The sequence below is a fragment of the Aquarana catesbeiana genome, linkage group LG04 (genome assembly GCF_042186555.1).
Source record: "Aquarana catesbeiana isolate 2022-GZ linkage group LG04, ASM4218655v1, whole genome shotgun sequence".
Taxonomy (NCBI): Eukaryota; Metazoa; Chordata; class Amphibia; order Anura; family Ranidae; genus Aquarana; species Aquarana catesbeiana.
Window position 1 is genome coordinate 395670711 of NC_133327.1, and position 17895 is coordinate 395688605.

The window sequence follows — 17895 nt, forward strand, 5'->3', positions numbered from 1 at the left end:
ACTAAGAGAAATAATGAACGAAGGAAAAATTATACCACTCCAACAACTTATACACGGAAGGGAACCACGGGGATTAGAGAGATGGCGTTATCTCCAATTAAGTCATTTTATCAATATGCTACCGCACCCGATTAGGTCGGGGGATCAATTGACAGACCTTGAGAGGTTGTGTGATAAAGAGGTCCCAAAAAATACAATATCTCAAATATACAAAATTTTTATGAACTCAGAAAAATTGGAAATACCGTCATTTATAGCCAAATGGGAAAGAGATTTGAGCACTAAGAAGGATTTAGTCACAATTAAAAGAATCTTGAAAATGATCGCTCATTCAGCAATGGACACCCGAACGATAGAAATGAACTACAAATGCATTAGCAGAAGCTACCTCACTCCAGAGATAACTAGTAAATACCAGAAAGGGTCAGCCACTTGTTGGAGAGGCTGCCAAGAAGTAGGTATAATGGGTCACCTGTGGTGGAACTGCCCCAAAATTAAAAACTTCTGGAGTAAAATACTAGAATTAATTAAAAAAATCACGGGAATAGAGGTGGTAGAAGACCCCTGGGAGGTCCTGTTCCATGGGGGGACAAGAGACTCAAAGAAATACAAACAGTCACTGGTACCGCAGCTACTGAATGCTGCAAAAAGAACGATACCGAGGAATTGGCAGAGGAGAGAGTCCCCAGAGATTTGGGAGTGGTTCGATGTTGTAGAGGAGACTTGCAATATGGAGACCTTGGGGAGTTTGCTCGAGGAAACAGGAAGTGGAAACATGGGTAGGTGGGACCGATGGGAAAAATGTAAAAAAACATGGAGCTATGCCAAAGAATTCAAAGCCTTAGACTAAAGGAGGAGAGTAGAAGAAAAATAGACCTTGGAGAGGAGGGGTGGGGGGGACCCGGGGAGGGGATAGGAGGGGATGGGGGGGGGAAATAGAAGTAAAAGGAAATGGGAGTTAAACCTAGGAATAGAGACGGGGTTAAGTATATTAACAGGCGGGATACGAAATAACATTGTTATACTATGTTTATACTATTCTTGTGCTCCCCTTTTTGTTCTTTTTTGATATAGAAAAGGCCACGATGATGTGACTCTGATGGGGTTTATTTTAAACGGAAATGAACTGTAAAGTTGATTTAAGATCCCTGAAAAGGTTGTCTGATGTGGCAAAGAAAAAAAAAAAAAGAAAGAGAAAGGAAAAAAAAAAAAAAAAAAAAAAGAAATGCAGTACTGATGAGTGATTACCTTTCTTGGGTTCTGCAGATAGTTTTTCGGGTTTCTTCTCTGGAGTCCCTGTATAGTAAAATAAGGATTAATAGTTCTAAATGTCTTGCTGCATTTATCTCTCTCACATCATAACCACTTTTGCAATTTACAAGTGTGATACTAATGAGTGATTACCTTTTTTGGGTTCAACAGACACTTTTTCAGTTTTTTTCTCTTGTGTCTCTACATAGTAAAAGAATGTATATTAGTTCAAAATATATTTCTGTGTTAACCTAACTTACATTATAACAACTGTTTCACTTAACAATGGGAGTACTGATTAGTAATTACCTTTTTTGGGTTCTACATGTACTTTTTCTAATTTCTTCTCTGGTGCCTCTGTGTAGTAAGATAAGGTGTAATAGTTCAAATTATCTTTCCGAGTTTACTCCACTCACAATATAACCCCCTTCATCTCTTATAAGGGAATAAGTGATTTACCTTTCTTGGGTTCTGCAGATAGTTTTGCAGGTTTCTTTTCTGGGGTCTCTGTATAGTAAAATAAGCATTAATAGTTCTAAATGTCTTGCTGTTTATCTCTCTCACATCATAACCACTTTTGCAATTTACAAGTGTGATACTAATGAGTGATTACCTTTTTTGGGTTCAACAGACACTTTTTCTGTTTTTTTCTCTTGTGTCTCTATATAGAAAAAGAATGTATATTAGTTCAAAATATCTTTCTGTGTTAACCTAACTCACATTATAACAACCGTTTCACTTAACAACGGGAGTACTGATTAGTGATTACCTTTTTTGGGTTCTACATGTACTTTTTCTAATTTCTTCTCTGGTGTCTCTGTGTAGTAAGATAAGGTGTAATAGTTCAAAATATCTTTCTGTATTTACCTTGCTCACCTTATTTCTATCTTCACACATTGACAATGCAATACTTATTGGTGATTACCTGTTTTGGGTTTTACAGGTACTTTTTCAAATTTCTTCTCTGGTGTTTTTGTATAGTAAAATAAAATGTAATAATCCAAAATATATTTTTGCATTTACTCTGCTCACAATATAATCCCCTTCATTTCCTAGAAGTAAATAAGTGATTTACCTTTTTTGGGTTTCACAGATATCTTTTCTAATTTCTTCTCTGGTATCTCTGAATAGTGAAATAAGATGTAAAAGTTCAAAATATCTTTCTGCATTTGCCTCACTCATATTACAACAAACTTTACAGTTTATAAATGCAGTACTGATGAGTGATTACCTTTCTTGGGTTCTGCGGATACTTTTTCAGGTTTCTTCTCTGGAGTCTCTGTATAGTAAAATAAGGATTCATTGTTCAAATTATCTTGCTGCATTTAGCGCATTTACACTATAACCACCTTTGCAGTTAACAAGTGTGATACTAATGAGTGATTACCTTTTTTGGGTTCAACAGACACTTTCTCTGTCTTTTTCTCTTGTGTCTCTACATACAGTAAAAGAATGTATATTAGTTAAAAATATCTTTCTGTGTTAACCCAACTTATATTATAAAAACTGTTTCACTTAACAATGGGAGTACTGATTAGTAATTACCTTTTTGGGGTTCTACATGTACTTTTTCTAATTTTTTCTCTGGTGTCTCTGTGTAGTAAGATAAGGTGTACTAGTTCAAAATATCTTTCTATATTTACCTTGCTCACCTTATATCTATCTTCACACATTAACAATGCAATACTTATTGGTGATTACCTGTTTTGGGTTTTACAGGTACTTTTTCAATTTTTTTATCTGGTGTTTCTGTATAGTAAAATAAAATGTAATAGTCCAAAATATATTTTTGCATTTACTCTGCTCACAATATAATCCCCTTCATTTCTTAGAAGAAAATAAGTGATTTACCTTTTTTGGGTTCCGCAGATATCTTTTCTACTTTCTTCTCAGGTATCTCTGTATAGTCAAATAAGATGTAATAATTCTTAATATCCTTCTGCATTTGCTGCACCAATATTATAACAACCCTTTACAATTTACAAAATCAGTACTGGTGAGTGATTACCTTTTTTGGGTTCTGCAGATACTTTTTCAGGCTTCTTCTCTGGAGTCTCTGTATAGTAAAATAAAGATTATTCGTTCAAAATATATTGCTGCATTTTCCTCTCTTACAGTACATTATACCCCCTTTGCAATTTACAAGTGAGATACTAATGAGTGATTACCTTTTTTGTGTGCCACAGATACTTTTTCTAGTTTCTTCTCTAGTGTCTCTGCATAGTAAAATAAGGTGTAATAGTTCAAAATATCTTTCTATGTTTGCCTTTCTCACGTTATATCTACCTTTTCACATTAAAAATGCAGTACTGATAGATGATTACCTTTTTTGGGTTCTACTTTTTCTAATTTCTCCTCTGGTGTCTCTGTGTAGTAAGATAAGGTGTAGTAGTTCAAAATATATTTCTGTGTTTATATTCATGATATAACCCCCTTAATCTCCTATAAGTAAACAAGTGATTTACCTTTTTTGGGTTCCACAGATACCTTTTCGAATTTCTTCTCTGGTATCTCTGAATAGTCAAAAAGGGTATAATAGTTTAAAATATCTTTCTGCATTTGCCACACTCATATCATAACAACCCTTTACAGTTTAGAAATGCAGTACTGATGAGTGATTACCTTTCTTGGGTTCTGCAGATAGTTTTTCGGGTTTCTTCTCTGGGGTCCCTGTATAGTAAAATAAGGATTAATAGTTCTAAATGTCTTGCTGCATTTATCTCTCTCACATCATAACCACTTTTGCAATTTACAAGTGTGATACTAATGAGTGATTACCTTTTTTGGGTTCAACAGACACTTTTTCAGTTTTTTTCTCTTGTGTCTCTACATAGTAAAAGAATGTATATTAGTTCAAAATATCTTTCTGTGTTAACCTAACTTACATCATAACAACTGTTTCACTTAACAATGGGAGTACTGATTAGTAATTACCTTTTTTGGGTTCTACATGTACTTTTTCTAATTTCTTCTCTGGTGTCTCTGTGTAGTAAGATAAGGTGTAATTGTTCAAATTATCTTTCCGAGTTTACTCCACTCACAATATAACCCCCTTCATCTCTTATAAGGGAATAAGTGATTTACCTTTCTTGGGTTCTGCAGATAGTTTTTCAGGTTTCTTTTCTGGGGTCTCTGTATAGTAAAATAAGCATTAATAGTTCTAAATGTCTTGCTGCATTTATCTCTCTCACATCATAACCACTTTTGCAATTTACAAGTGTGATACTAATGAGTGATTACCTTTTTTGGGTTCAACAGACACTTTTTCTGTTTTTTTCTCTTGTGTCTCTATATAGAAAAAGAATGTATATTAGTTCAAAATATCTTTCTGTGTTAACCTAACTCACATTATAACAACCGTTTCACTTAACAACGGGAGTACTGATTAGTGATTACCTTTTTTGGGTTCTACATGTACTTTTTCTAATTTCTTCTCTGGTGTCTCTGTGTAGTAAGATAAGGTGTAATAGTTCAAAATATCTTTCTGTATTTACCTTGCTCACCTTATATCTATCTTCACACATTGACAATGCAATACTTATTGGTGATTACCTGTTTTGGGTTTTACAGGTACTTTTTCAAATTTCTTCTCTTGTGTTTTTGTATAGTAAAATAAAATGTAATAGTCCAAAATATATTTTTGCATTTACTCTGCTCACAATATAATCCCCTTCATTTCCTAGAAGTAAATAAGTGATTTACCTTTTTTGGGTTCCACAGATATATTTTCTAATTTCTTCTCTGGTATCTCTGAATAGTGAAATAAGATGTAAAAGTTCAAAATATCTTTCTGCATTTGCCTCACTCATATTACAACAAACTTTACAGTTTATAAATGCAGTACTGATGAGTGATTACCTTTCTTGGGTTCTGCGGATACTTTTTCAGGTTTCTTCTCTAGAGTCTCTGTATAGTAAAATAAGGATTCATTGTTCAAATTATCTTGCTGCATTTAGCGCATTTACACTATAACCACCTTTGCAGTTAACAAGTGTAATACTAGAGAGTGATTACCTTTTTTGGGTTCCACAGATACTTTTTCTGGTTTCCTCTCTAGCGTCTCTACATAGTTAAATAATGTATAATTCTTCCATATAACCTAATATACATATCTTTAGGTCCAAATTTAAGAGTTGTTCCAAATACTGTATTTATTGTACCGATGACTTCTCTCCAGTATCTATTTAACTTTGGACATCTCCACATCATATGAATTAGATCTCCCTTTAGATCCCTACATCATGGGCATTTAGCATCTGGCCTCCACCCATATAGGAATAATTTCTAAGGTGCCCTATATGCCCTATGCAGCAACAACAGATGTGACACTGTCTGTGATGGGGATAGGGTACTTAATGGACCTATTTCCAAAATGCGTTTCCACTGCTCATTTGTTATATCCCCCAGATCTTCCATCCATCCCCTCGTACAGGGAAGCTCCCCATTCCCCCTTATAACCCCATCACGTATACTGTTGTATATGGAGGAGATCAAACCCTTGGATGTATCTGTGTTGATTACTTTCCAAAGAATAGTCACCTTACTCCACTCCACTGGCCTCTCTTTAAATTGTGCCCCTAGAGCATGTCTAATTTGCAAATATTTAAAAAAGGACTGATTTGGTATATCATATTCCTCCTTGAGATCCTGAAACCATTTAAAGACATCCAACTTATATAATTGAGCAAGATGAACAAGACTGCATCTCTCCCAGTCCCTACTTTTCTCTATATTAAGTAAATCCTGCAGATTTATTATCCCACAATAGGACAAACTAGAATTGCGCTAAACCTGTGAACTAAATGATCAATAAGTGCAAACTACCGCACTAACCCACTAATTAGAGGGTGATCCAAAATATGACATAAATATACAATCATGTGTGTTATGAACTATAGTTGTCAATCTCATATGTACCAACAAACATGGAAAAAACTTTAAATCACAAAATAATGAATGATCAGAAGTCAACTAAACCAAGTGACTAAATATATAACATAAAAAATAAAAAATGCATAATGTCCAATCATATATGTAACTAAAATATATGTGACATCCACTCGTGTAAATTAAATATATAAGAGTCCATCCATGGATGAGAAAAAAATCTTCAGTGTTAGTGTGGAGAAATCGTGGTCAATCCACCACCGTTGTGTAGAGAATTACGACACTTTTTACCAGAAGCCCATGATCCCCGTTACAGAGAATCTAGGAAAGCCTGTAATGGTGGATACCCTCCAGGGCATATCAGGTGGAAACAAATACACTTCAAATCACCTGTGGTAATAGAGCAATCTCCAAAAACACCCAGCAGAACTATTACTTCTCAGATCGCCTTATTTCATTTCCAGCCTTCTATTCCAATTTCAAACCCCCCACCAAGTCCTGCTATGCCAATAGCAGAAGGAGCAGACCGTCTTCCATCTGGAAGGCGTGCTTTCTAGTTTTCTAGTTTTTCCCATTTTATATACTGTATTAATGCTATGCAGGAGAATCGCTGCTTTTAAACATTTTCCTCATATATTTTCACAGATATGTGATCTCAGATATGTGATTTATGCATATATGTTCAGTTGTTTCCATATATCTTAGCGCAGATTCTTTTTTTCGTTTTTCCATATTATCCCACAATGGTGAGAATTCTGTAATCTCCTGATATTCTAGTACCTCCTTGATCACTTTCCATACTTTCTTTATTAACAAAAACGTGGGAAATTTAAATGAAAGAGATTCAGCCTCCATCAATGTGTTATGACTTGTACCTAGTAACATAATTCTCCTCAGATTAATCATTACAGCCTCTTAAATGTTGCAGTTGTGCTGCCAAAAAGTAGCACCAGGGATGAGGGACTGCCAAACCCCCTTTATCTTTTGATGGTTGTAATGTGCGTAACCATATCCTTGACTGTTTTTTCTTTCAAATTAGCTTTTTAAATATGATATATATTTTCTGGAACCATCATTTTATTATCCAGACTGGGCAGTTATGCAGTGCATACAATAATTGTATATATATAAATACAAATAAATATATTTTTAATATCATTATGTCTTTGCCTTTCTTTATTTCAGTAGATTTCATTTCTATTTTTTTCTCTAGTTTCTCTACAAAGAAAAAGATATTATAATGCTAAATTCCCCAAACATAATAACATTTTTGTAATGCTGTTTTGAGCTGGTTAAGAATTAGAAAAATATTGTTTAATTATGTAATACATTTCTAAATTGCTGGCATGTGCTGAGCCTAAAAGAATATACTGTACTGGAGTACTGAAAGAAATGTGGAAGCTGCTATTTCTGACCTACTATTACAAATTCCAGTTGCCTGGTTTGTTTCAGTACTACATATGGCACTGTCCTGGAACACACATGCAGTTCAGCAAAACCAGAACACCTCTGCATATTTGTTCTGGGCCACTGACACACAAATTTTGAAACCACTAAAAAACACCTATACATAAAATATAGTTATAGTAAGTTTTTCTGTTTAACAGGGATTCTTAAGCTTAGCTCGGTGTTTCTCAATTCCAGTCCTCAAGGCACACCAACAGGTCATATTTTGAGGCTTTCCAATATTTTGCACAGGTGATTTGATCTGTAATTACCACAGCCATTTCTTCTGAGGGAAAACCTGAAATCATCACCTGTTGGTGTGCCTTGAGGACTGGAATTGAGAAACACTTAGCTCTATGTGAGAGATTTACTAAAAATGGAGCACTCAGTATCTGGTGCAGCTGTGCATGGTAGCCAATCATCTGCTGGTTCAGTGAAGCTTTCACAATAAAATCTGGAAGCTGATTGGTTTCTATCCAGAGCTGCACCAAATTTTGCATGCTCCAGTTTTAGTAAACCCCCCTAATGTGCCAAAATAATAATTAAAAAAATCATAATATTTCTGTTTAGGAGCAGCAGAGTTCTTCCTAACATGTAAAGGGTGCTTTGTTCCACTGTGTTCTTCTAGCCCCAGAGGAGCTTAATAGGAATACTCTGGACATTACTTGTAATTACTGAATTAGATTTATTTCAGCAGGGTGCAGGGCCTAGGAACTGGAAAAAACTGTTCCTAGAGGCAATGGGCAATGGATGAAAAAGTGTACCTGGGCAAATGTAGCTGCAAAATGCCCACTGTCAGGGCCCTATCATCTTGTCTTGTTCAAAGGATAAGGCTGCCTGAGGCTAATCCTGATTTAAATTAACAAAATATCTAGCAGTTTAGGAAGGAACATTGAGCAATGAAAGCCTATACATGTCCTATACAGTATGACTTTCAAAAGAGGTTTTCTTGACATTTTAAAGGGAAACTGAACTATGTTATAAATAACATCTAGAAGTGGCACTCCTGTTTCTACAGGCTCACAGGTGTACAGTATATCTGTAGTGTGTACCTAAAACACTGCTGCCTCTGAATTCTAGTCTCAAGAGATTTGTGGTGAGGTTTACTGATGTCACTGCTTTGTTGCTGACTGTTCTCTTTGCTAAAGACTCTGACATAAGAAAGTAACATCCTCCCTTTGGCAAGATGATTACTTTTATACAAGGCATGGCAAGTCAGTAGCACGGAAAGATCCACTGAATGAAGACAGCTGGAATACCAAAAGCACAGTAACCTGGCACACTAATTTCAAGCTATAAGGATATAGAAGTATCGCACTCTGTATAACTCTGTTTATACAGAGTGCTGTCTCTTCTAACGTCTGAGAGCTTTTGTTTGCAACATGACATATTATGAGGGCTGTGTGTACAGGATTGCAGGTTCTCACTTCCCAATTCTGTTTCAGAACTTTTATCTATGGGACATTAAATGGAGACTACAGGCAATAATGGGGACTTATAAGGAAAAAATCTGCACTTAAGTAAAAAAAATATCAAGGGTACTTTCGCACTGCTCTGTAGCAAAATTGTGGTAAAAACACATATGCATTTTTACCGCAATTTCGCTGTGTTTCTGATGCATTTGCTGTGCGTTTCTGGTGCATTTTTGGGTTGCCTGCACCTGTGAAAAATGGACATGTGACTCAAAAATGCAAACTTTTTGTGCGTATTAACCGTTTTTGATGCGGGTCCCATAGGAAAAATCCCAGGATTTAAAGGGAATACATTTTCTTGTATTTTTCTTGCAAAGAAAAAACCCAGGAAAAAATGTATCAGTGTGACAGGACCCTTAAACAGGGAAGCTGTCAAAACAGTATCCTGATCCGAGATATGTCATAAATAAAATGTAAAAAAAAAGTGTTGCTTAAAGTGCCACACTTTTTATTTAATATGGGGGACTTTTGACTGTTTTTTGGGCACAGTATGCCAGAGTTAAGTTCCTCTTTAACTATTTTGGTTTGTTTTCAAGTCAGTTACCTTTTTGTTCTGCTGGTTCTTCCTGTTTTTTCACAGAGGTCTCTAAAAATACAGGTTAAAAAGAGATACAAGGAAGGCATCATCAATCTTCAGTACACTACAGTACATGGAAGTATAATTTATACTGTAATACTATTGTAATAATCAAGCATCATTTATTATTAACTTTTTGTGTTTTATTTGATCAAATTTGCATAGTGGAGGTTTTAGGTTGAATTAATTAAGTGAAAGAATTCTAAATAAATTACTATTTTCAAATGATTGCTCTAAATATTACAAATAAATAATTAAAACAGAAATGTAGCTTTCATTTGAAATAACATCTCGTAGAATTGTACATAATATTTTTACCTCTCTTAGGTTCAGGCGATGGCTTTACAGGTTTTTCCACTGGTGCTGCTAAAAAATATTTAAACAATAATTAGTATATTATAAAAAATGTGAAATGCTTTTTTAGGTCACCCCAGGTAGGGAATAAAAATAATATAGTTACTGCTAGGATAATTTAATATAGGAGCTGTGATATATTTGGAATGAAACCTTGTGTCTTGATGGATGATTTTCCAGACTACCACATTTATGCCAAAAAAGGTTGAAAAGCTCTTGAATGGCCTACTGTTGGATTTATCTACATTACTACATTGGCAGGTTAAAATAAAAATAAAGTAGAAACAAGCTGTTAATTCTCTTTTATTCCCAGAGGTGCACATCAGGTTTCTCCTTATTGATGACCCACTTGAATTGCGCTATACAAGTTTCAAAAGGTTAGTGACATTCACTACGCTGCTAATAAAGGTTTTAGTAACTGTTTTAACTTCATTCTGTCACACAGCAGCCCTTTCTGTTTTGACAAAACATTAAAGCAGAGTTCCAGTCATTTGTGTGTTTATTAAAAGTCAGCAGCTACAAAAAGTGTAGCTGCTGACTTTTAACCACTTTAAGACCAGCCGCTGCAGTTCTACTTATTGCAATTCTTTTTACCAAAGAATATATATCTGCCTAAAATGATGAAGAAATTAGTTTTTTTACATTTTTTTTTGGATATTTATTATAGCAAAAACTAAAAAATATTGTTTTTTTTCAATTGTCAGTCTTTTATTTTTTAAAGCATAAGAAAAAAAAATGCAGAGGTGATCAAATACTACCAAAAGAAAGCTCTATTTGTGGGGGAAAAAGGACAAAAATTTTGTTAGGGTACAACATCACGCAATTGTCAGTTAAAGCGACGCAGTGCCATATCGCAAAAAATGGCCTGGTCATTAAGGGAGAAAATCCCTCTGGTCCTTAACTAGTTTATAAATACACACTTACCTGTCCCACGGTCCAGCGGTGCACTCGCCCCAGCAGTTTTCTTCCTCTCTCCTCCCTCGGTTGCGCCAATATCTCTACTATGGGCACCCAGCTGTGACAGCTTGGGCTTCACAGCCAGGTGCCCACTGTGCATGTGCGAGTGGCGCTGCACTCTGTGATTGGTTCTGAAGTCTTCTAGGACCTGTCCTGTGTCCCAGAAGACAGGAGAGAGGGGGAAGGAAAACGTCCACTTCCAATTGCCTAAGGCGTCTGGAACGAAAGTGACTGTGGGCACTTTTGGGTGGAACACCACTTTAATGTATTACTTTTTGGTAGTACTTTTTATTTTTTGGTTTTACTAGCTCTTGTTTTTTCTTTTGCATCTCCACAAAAAAGAGGATGAAAATATAACCCGTAATACAAATATTAATGCCCATTTTTATTTCAACATATTTGATTACAAGTATCTGTTTTGCTCTAAACTTTAATAACACAATATGGCTCATTAGCTGCAGGACAGCCTTTCTCATATTCTCTCAGTCCTGCTGTGAGTAATGTACTTTTGTCAAAACTTTACTGAAGGAGTAGAAAATGCTCAGTTTGAAAGGTAAAATTGTGAATATTTTATGAAACAATGCTAAAATATTCTTCCTAAAGCTGAAGTTTAGGTTTTTTTGGGGGGGAACCAAACACACTGCTTACTTGGTGTGTATCCCATGTCGTGTAGGCTGCTGCTTTACCACTTCGGCCCAGAAGGTTTATCCCCTTCATGACCAGGTAAATTTTTGCAATATTGCACTGCGTTACTTTAACTGACAATTGCACGGTTGTATAATGCTGTACCCCCCCCCCCAAAAAATGATGTCCTTTTTTTCCCACAAATAGAGCTTTCTTTTGGTGGTATTTGATCACCTCTGCAGTTTTTATTTTTTGCGTTAGAAAAAAAAAGTCCAATATTTTTTTCTTATAAAACATACCCACTAAAAAATGTAAAAAAATCTAATTTCTTCATCGATTTAGGCCAATATGTATTTTGCTACATATTTTTGGTAAAAAATCCCAAAAAGCATATATTGATTGGTTTGCGCAAAAGTTATAACATCTACAAACTATGGGATATATTTACAAAGACACTGGCAGGGAAGGGGATAAGAGACAATCAGAGGCAATCAAAGGGTTAAATGTGCTCATAGGGTGTACCCTCTAACTGTGTGGGGGATACGTTGACTGGGGGAAGACAGAGCTTCGTGTTCCTGCTTAGCAGGAACACAAGATCTTCATCTCCCCCTCTCACAGAATGGCGGTCTGCGTTGTTTACACCTTGTTTTCTGCCTCTCATGAGAATAATCTATGTGTCCTGGTGTACATCACATCCGCCAGAACCGCTGATTGGCTCCCACTGTGTCCAATCACAGCCGGAGAGGGGCACGCGCAAGCGCCCCAGACCCAGTGTACGAAATCAAGTATAGGTATGTGATATCACACAGGAGGGCTGCCCTGCCTTAGTATATCTGCATGGGGCAGTCCATAACAGGTTAATGTAGTTATCCTTCTGCAGATACTGGCCATAATGGCAATCTTCCAGTATTGTAGTGATTGCAACTGTGAATGACTTGCAACACTCTCCCACCCCTTTCTGCTCCCTCTGCCATTCACAAAATTCATACTATTGTTGTCCCACAATGCAATACATTCTGTGAATGGAAGAGGATCAGATCAATGACAGGAACTCACCCACCCCTATTCCTCCCACAGGCCACCAATCTCTGGAAGCCTGTTCCTTTTGACTATCATAGTAGTAAAATATTTTACTGACCAGTAATGAAAGGGGGTATTTCTCAACTCAGCATCAATGTAAGGGAATGCGACAATTTCATTGTCAGTCAGCCTTTCTTTTCTTCTCGTTATTATTATTTGTTTAACTTTATTATTAATTACAATATGACAATATGTTACTGTATGTAGAGCAGCCCTAGGCTGCAAATTCTCTAAGAATGTCACATTTCTTATTTTTCTCTTCCTTAGTGGACATATTTTCTTTTTCCTTTTCATAAGGCTACCTTTTTTTGGTTGTGCTGGTTCTTCTACTTTTTTCACTGGGGCCTCTGTAAAATAAATAATTTTTGGGTAGGTGTCAAACTACAATACATGTTGTATTTACTTGTATTTGATACAATTAAATGCCCCATGATAATGAATACTCACTCCCCCTGTTCCTAGTCTTTAAAGCTTCCCCACTGTAATGGGCTTATAATGTTACACAGTTCATGATGGCTTTGTACACAGTACAATAAGTAATCCTTCTCATACTGTACAACCAAAAAAAAATGTTTTACTTGTGTAATTATTGTGATTTGTTCCCAAGGGCATGTGTCTACCCACAGGCTTTGTGTTTGTGTTGATGGCATCAGTTTGAGAAGCTTTTGAGATAATTCAGAATTCATAGACAGGTACATTTGACCAAAAGTTGACCTTTTTCTGACCTGCATTTAACCTGCTTTAAGCAGGTTTTGATTCTCGCAGACACAAGTCCTAAGGGTTACTGTTCTTTTAACTTAGTCTTACATGATATTATTGAAAAGCCAATGTGTAGCAATATAAAATTTCAACAAGCACAGTTTAAAGTGATTTGTGTATTACCTTTCTTTAGTTTGCTAGGTATCTGGTCTTTCTTTTCTTCTGTTGCTTCTATAATGTAAAATTTGTATGACATTAGAAGCATATTTCAAATCAATGTATCCTTTTCTAAATTCTGTGTGGCAGTCATTCAAATTAAATATAGACAAGAGAGATTGAAGCAGCTTTTTACAATGAAAGGTTGCAATAGACTGACACAGAAATAAATACATATTTAACTGCCCACACCATTTCATTTTCTCCTTCTAAATCTCAAAACAAAAAATGACTTTGTCAGCTTAGAAAGGAAGTCAGGAGAATAGGTCCATGCAAAGAAGAACTCTTTAAGGATCAGTTCACACCAATGCGTTTTTTAATGCTTTTGCAGAAATGCACTACAGTACATTTAACAAGGTTTCCTAAGGTACACGTTCACATCTATGTGTTTTTCAGTTGGTTGCTTTTTTGGAAAGGGTCAAGGACTTTTTTTGCCCACAGTGAATTGCATTTTTCATGTAATGGACCCTCATGAAAAACGCAAGTGATGCGTTTTTGATGCGTTTTAACATGCGCTTTGCATTGGTTTTCTCCATAACATAGTGTATAGCTGGTGGTTAAGGAGCGGTCTGGGAAGCTGGCTTCCACGTCCTTAACCACTTCAGCCTCAGAAGGATTTGCCCCCTTAATGACCAGGCCATCTTTTGCGATACGTCACTGCGTCGCTTTAACTGACAATTGTGTGGTCGTGCTAAGTGGTACCATAACAAAATTGACATTTTTTTCCCCCACAAATAAAGCTTTTCTTGGTGGTATTTGATCACCTCTGTGGTTTTTATTTTTTGCGCTATAAACAAAAAAAGAGCAACAATTTTGAAAAAAAAAACATTTTTTAGTTTTTGCTTAATAAATATCCCCCAAATTGAAAAAAATAAATTTCTTTAGCAGTTTAGGCCGATATATATTCTTCTACATATTTTTGTTAAAAAAAAATCACAATAAGCGTATATTGAATGGTTTGTGCAAAAGTTATAGTGTCTACTAAATAGGGGATAGATTTATTGTATTTTTATTATTATTTTTTTACTAGTAATGGTGACGATCTGCATTTTTTATCGGGACTGCAACATTGCGGCGGACAGATCGAACACTTTTGACACATTTTTGAGACCATTGACATTTATACAGCGATCAGTGCTATAAAAATGCACTGATTACTGTGTAAATGTCACTGGTAGGGAAGGGGTTAACACTAAGGGGCGATCAAGGGGTCAAATGTGTTCCCTGTGGGGGATGGGACTGACTAGAGGAAGAGACATATAATTGTTTCTACTTAGTAGGAGCAGACGATCTGTATCTCCTCTCCTGACAGAACAGGGATTTGTGTGTTTACACACAAATCCCCATTCTGGCTCTCGTGCCTGCAATTGCTCTTGGCTGTCGGTCATCGTGACCACTGGCCACGCGCATTGGGTCCCCCACCATGCAGCGGGGGCACGCACCTGCTATAGCTGTTTAAAAGGCCAATGTACAGCTACGGCGATTTGCGGGAGACAGCCGAGTGCCGCAGTATGATAATGGCGGCTGGTCGGCGGGTGGTTAACAACCGATTACTTCCCTGCTGACAGCCGAATGTAAAAACAAGAATTGCCGGCAATAAGAAAATCTGCCAAAAAATGGAGTGGGGTCCCCCCCAAAATCCATATCAGACTATTATCTGAACATCCAGCCTGGCAGGTCAGGAAAGGGAGGGGATGAACCGTGGTTTGAGTCAGGGAGGACTCTGCCCACAAAAGCACCTTGTCCCCATGTTGGTGGGGACAAGGGCCTCTTCCCCACACCCCTGGCCAGTGGTTGTGGGGGTCTGCGGGAGGGGGGCTTAATCTGGAAGCCCAATTTAATAAGGGGCCTCCATATCCCAGCCCCCTCCTATGTGAATGAGTATGGGATACATAGTACACCTAACCATTTACCAATAAAAGTGTAAAAAGTGCGTAAAGACACTACACAAGTTTTTGACAATTTATGTTATAAAAAATAAAAAAAGAATGTCCCCTGATGTAGATACATCATCAATCACAATGCCTGCCGCACCGCCAGACCCGAAAAAAGAAAAACAAAAGCTCTGATAGTGCCAAAGGCTCCTGCCATCTGCCTGCTCCTCTGATTGACAGTTCCTAAATTGCTAATGGGCGGGGGCCACCTGGCGACATCACCTGGAGGCAAAGACCCCCTATGACATCATCAACTGGGGCATGCTGGGCCGCTGACATCACAGGAAGCGGTGCCACAAGTGACATCATCGGGTGGCCCCCCTATTAGCTATTTAAGAACTGTCAGTCAGTGGAGCAGGCAGATGGTGGGAACCTTCATTGGGGGCCTTTGGCATGAGCAAAGCTTTATTTTTATTTTTTTTTAGGGTGTGGTGGTGCGGCAGGCATAGTCATTGATGATGGATCTACATCGTGGGAGATGGCAAAGGTATTCCTTATATTTTTAGCATGTATTAGCAAAGTGTAAAATCAATATAATAGATTACTGCAAACTTAGGAAACTAATGTTTGTATTATGAATTCTTATTTTTCTCTTTAACCATTCTGCCCAGTAGGATGCTAGTTATGTTTTGTTTTCAACATTTGTTTCTTTATATTATATATTATATATACCTTTCTTTGTTTGTGCTGGCTGTTCCAATTTTCTCAGCGAGGGCTCTGCAAAATAAATAATTTATAAAGTCGTTTTCTACTCAGTAGTCATTTTTATGTCTTCCTACTCCTACTGGCTACTTTTTAATTCTTATCTTAAGTTTATTGTTTAGAGAAAGTAAAAGTCAGTACTGATCCATAACTTCCTAAAGAATCATTACTGATCATGAAAATATTTACTGAAATAATGAAATACTCTGGTAGTGTGTTTGACAAAAACATAGATGAGTTAAAAAATGTTTTGCTACAGTAAATGATGGTAGAATTTGTTAAACATAACAGTGAAAAACCTTGCTTTGACCATGAAGGAAAAAGCAACAGACTTATGAACTTTAATTCAGTAATGCCAAGCACTATATAGCTACCTTTATTTCGTTACTCCATTCAGCTACCTGGTGTCCAATCATTAAAGGATAAGTTCACCTTTCAGAGCATGGTATATGTTACAATATTATAAGTCACATGCCCAACCTTGCCCCATGCACTCCCTGTGCTCCCTTCCTGTGACAGTGGGTGGGAGTTTTTCTCTTTGCACCCACTGTCATAGTTTGAAAATAGTGTGGCTGTGCAGGGCTCCGCTCACACATCTGCATCAGTCATTCACAGAGATACTGCAAGTACCCTCCTCAGCCATTGTAACTGATGGCTTGTAGTTCTCGATGAAATGTGAGGGCACTGATGAGCACCCTTGTAGCAAGGCTTTCCTGCAAAAATATGTGCATTTATTACTTTTTCCCAAAAGGTGACCTTAGCCTTTAAGCATCAGTGCTTTCATATCAGAAATCATCTGTGTATGCTACAACTTGAGTGACTTGTGGCTTACACAAGGTGTCTTCTCCTGTTTCTGGTAGCTGAATGGAGCAGTGAAGAAGTGAAAGAAAGGTGAGAATATGCTGATCGGGAGAGGAGAATTAAAGAAAACCTGTATTTTTGTCTTTACTGTCCCTTTCAAATTTATATTAAATGTAGGGTTATAGTAAAAAAAAATATTCAAATCCTCTTCTTTACAAAGTAAGCATTAGAACATTACAGCCATATGATATTTTAACATTAAGACAGCAATTATCATAAAAGGCCACTGCCAAATTGTGGTATATAAGGTCTATTTTGAAGTATGACACAATAGCCTATACTTGTTATAAAAGTTATAATTCACAGCATTTAACTATATTTGCTTTTCCTTACTTCTGTGGAAATGTCTTTGTGTGTTTTTCCTACTGATTGAGTGCAAAACATAAAGGCCTCATGCACACTGGGTGTTTTTGCAGCTGCTGTTTTGGGTGTCAGACATTTTTTTTTTTAAATGCCTCTAAACTCCCCTACATGTCATCCTATGTGTTCATGCACACATAGGCTTTTATCAGCATTTTTTGGCAGGAGAGTTTAGTGGCAGAAAAAAACCCTCTGCCAGCTTGTTGTGGAGCAGCAGCGTTTTGGCAGAAAAAATGCTGACAGCTCAAAAACTCTCCTAAACACTGGTGTCCAGCATTTAGCAGAGTTCCTTTTTAAGAGGAGGCCATCTGCTTCCTTAACCACTTGCCGAACAGCCGCCGAAGTTGAACTGCGGCAGAATGGCACGACTGGGTAAAACGGTGTTATGTAACGTCGCTTCGCCCTGCGGCCACTAGGGGCGCGCGCCCACAGAGCCAATGCGAGTACCCAGTGGTCGCGATCACTGTGATCACTG

The 17895-nt window shown here is 37.0% G+C and overlaps 1 protein-coding gene across 1 annotated transcript in view; it reads right to left on the reverse strand.

The window, feature by feature from the left end:
* Positions 1–17895, reverse strand: part of LOC141141259 (uncharacterized) — a 1017917-nt gene that overhangs the window by 44749 nt on the left and 955273 nt on the right. The window contains exons 88-118 of the mRNA XM_073628940.1: positions 16170–16214; positions 13531–13578; positions 12951–12995; positions 9952–9999; positions 9601–9642; positions 5110–5157; positions 4954–5001; positions 4804–4842; positions 4648–4695; positions 4492–4539; positions 4336–4383; positions 4186–4233; positions 4030–4077; positions 3874–3921; positions 3717–3764; positions 3576–3617; positions 3420–3467; positions 3260–3307; positions 3103–3150; positions 2953–3000; positions 2797–2844; positions 2639–2686; positions 2483–2530; positions 2327–2374; positions 2177–2215; positions 2021–2068; positions 1865–1912; positions 1711–1758; positions 1561–1608; positions 1405–1452; positions 1249–1296 (exon numbers count right to left, since the gene is read on the reverse strand). Coding sequence (XP_073485041.1) covers positions 1249–1296; positions 1405–1452; positions 1561–1608; positions 1711–1758; positions 1865–1912; positions 2021–2068; positions 2177–2215; positions 2327–2374; positions 2483–2530; positions 2639–2686; positions 2797–2844; positions 2953–3000; positions 3103–3150; positions 3260–3307; positions 3420–3467; positions 3576–3617; positions 3717–3764; positions 3874–3921; positions 4030–4077; positions 4186–4233; positions 4336–4383; positions 4492–4539; positions 4648–4695; positions 4804–4842; positions 4954–5001; positions 5110–5157; positions 9601–9642; positions 9952–9999; positions 12951–12995; positions 13531–13578; positions 16170–16214 — 1452 coding nt within the window. The remainder of the gene's footprint in view (positions 1–1248; positions 1297–1404; positions 1453–1560; positions 1609–1710; positions 1759–1864; positions 1913–2020; positions 2069–2176; positions 2216–2326; positions 2375–2482; positions 2531–2638; positions 2687–2796; positions 2845–2952; positions 3001–3102; positions 3151–3259; positions 3308–3419; positions 3468–3575; positions 3618–3716; positions 3765–3873; positions 3922–4029; positions 4078–4185; positions 4234–4335; positions 4384–4491; positions 4540–4647; positions 4696–4803; positions 4843–4953; positions 5002–5109; positions 5158–9600; positions 9643–9951; positions 10000–12950; positions 12996–13530; positions 13579–16169; positions 16215–17895) is intronic.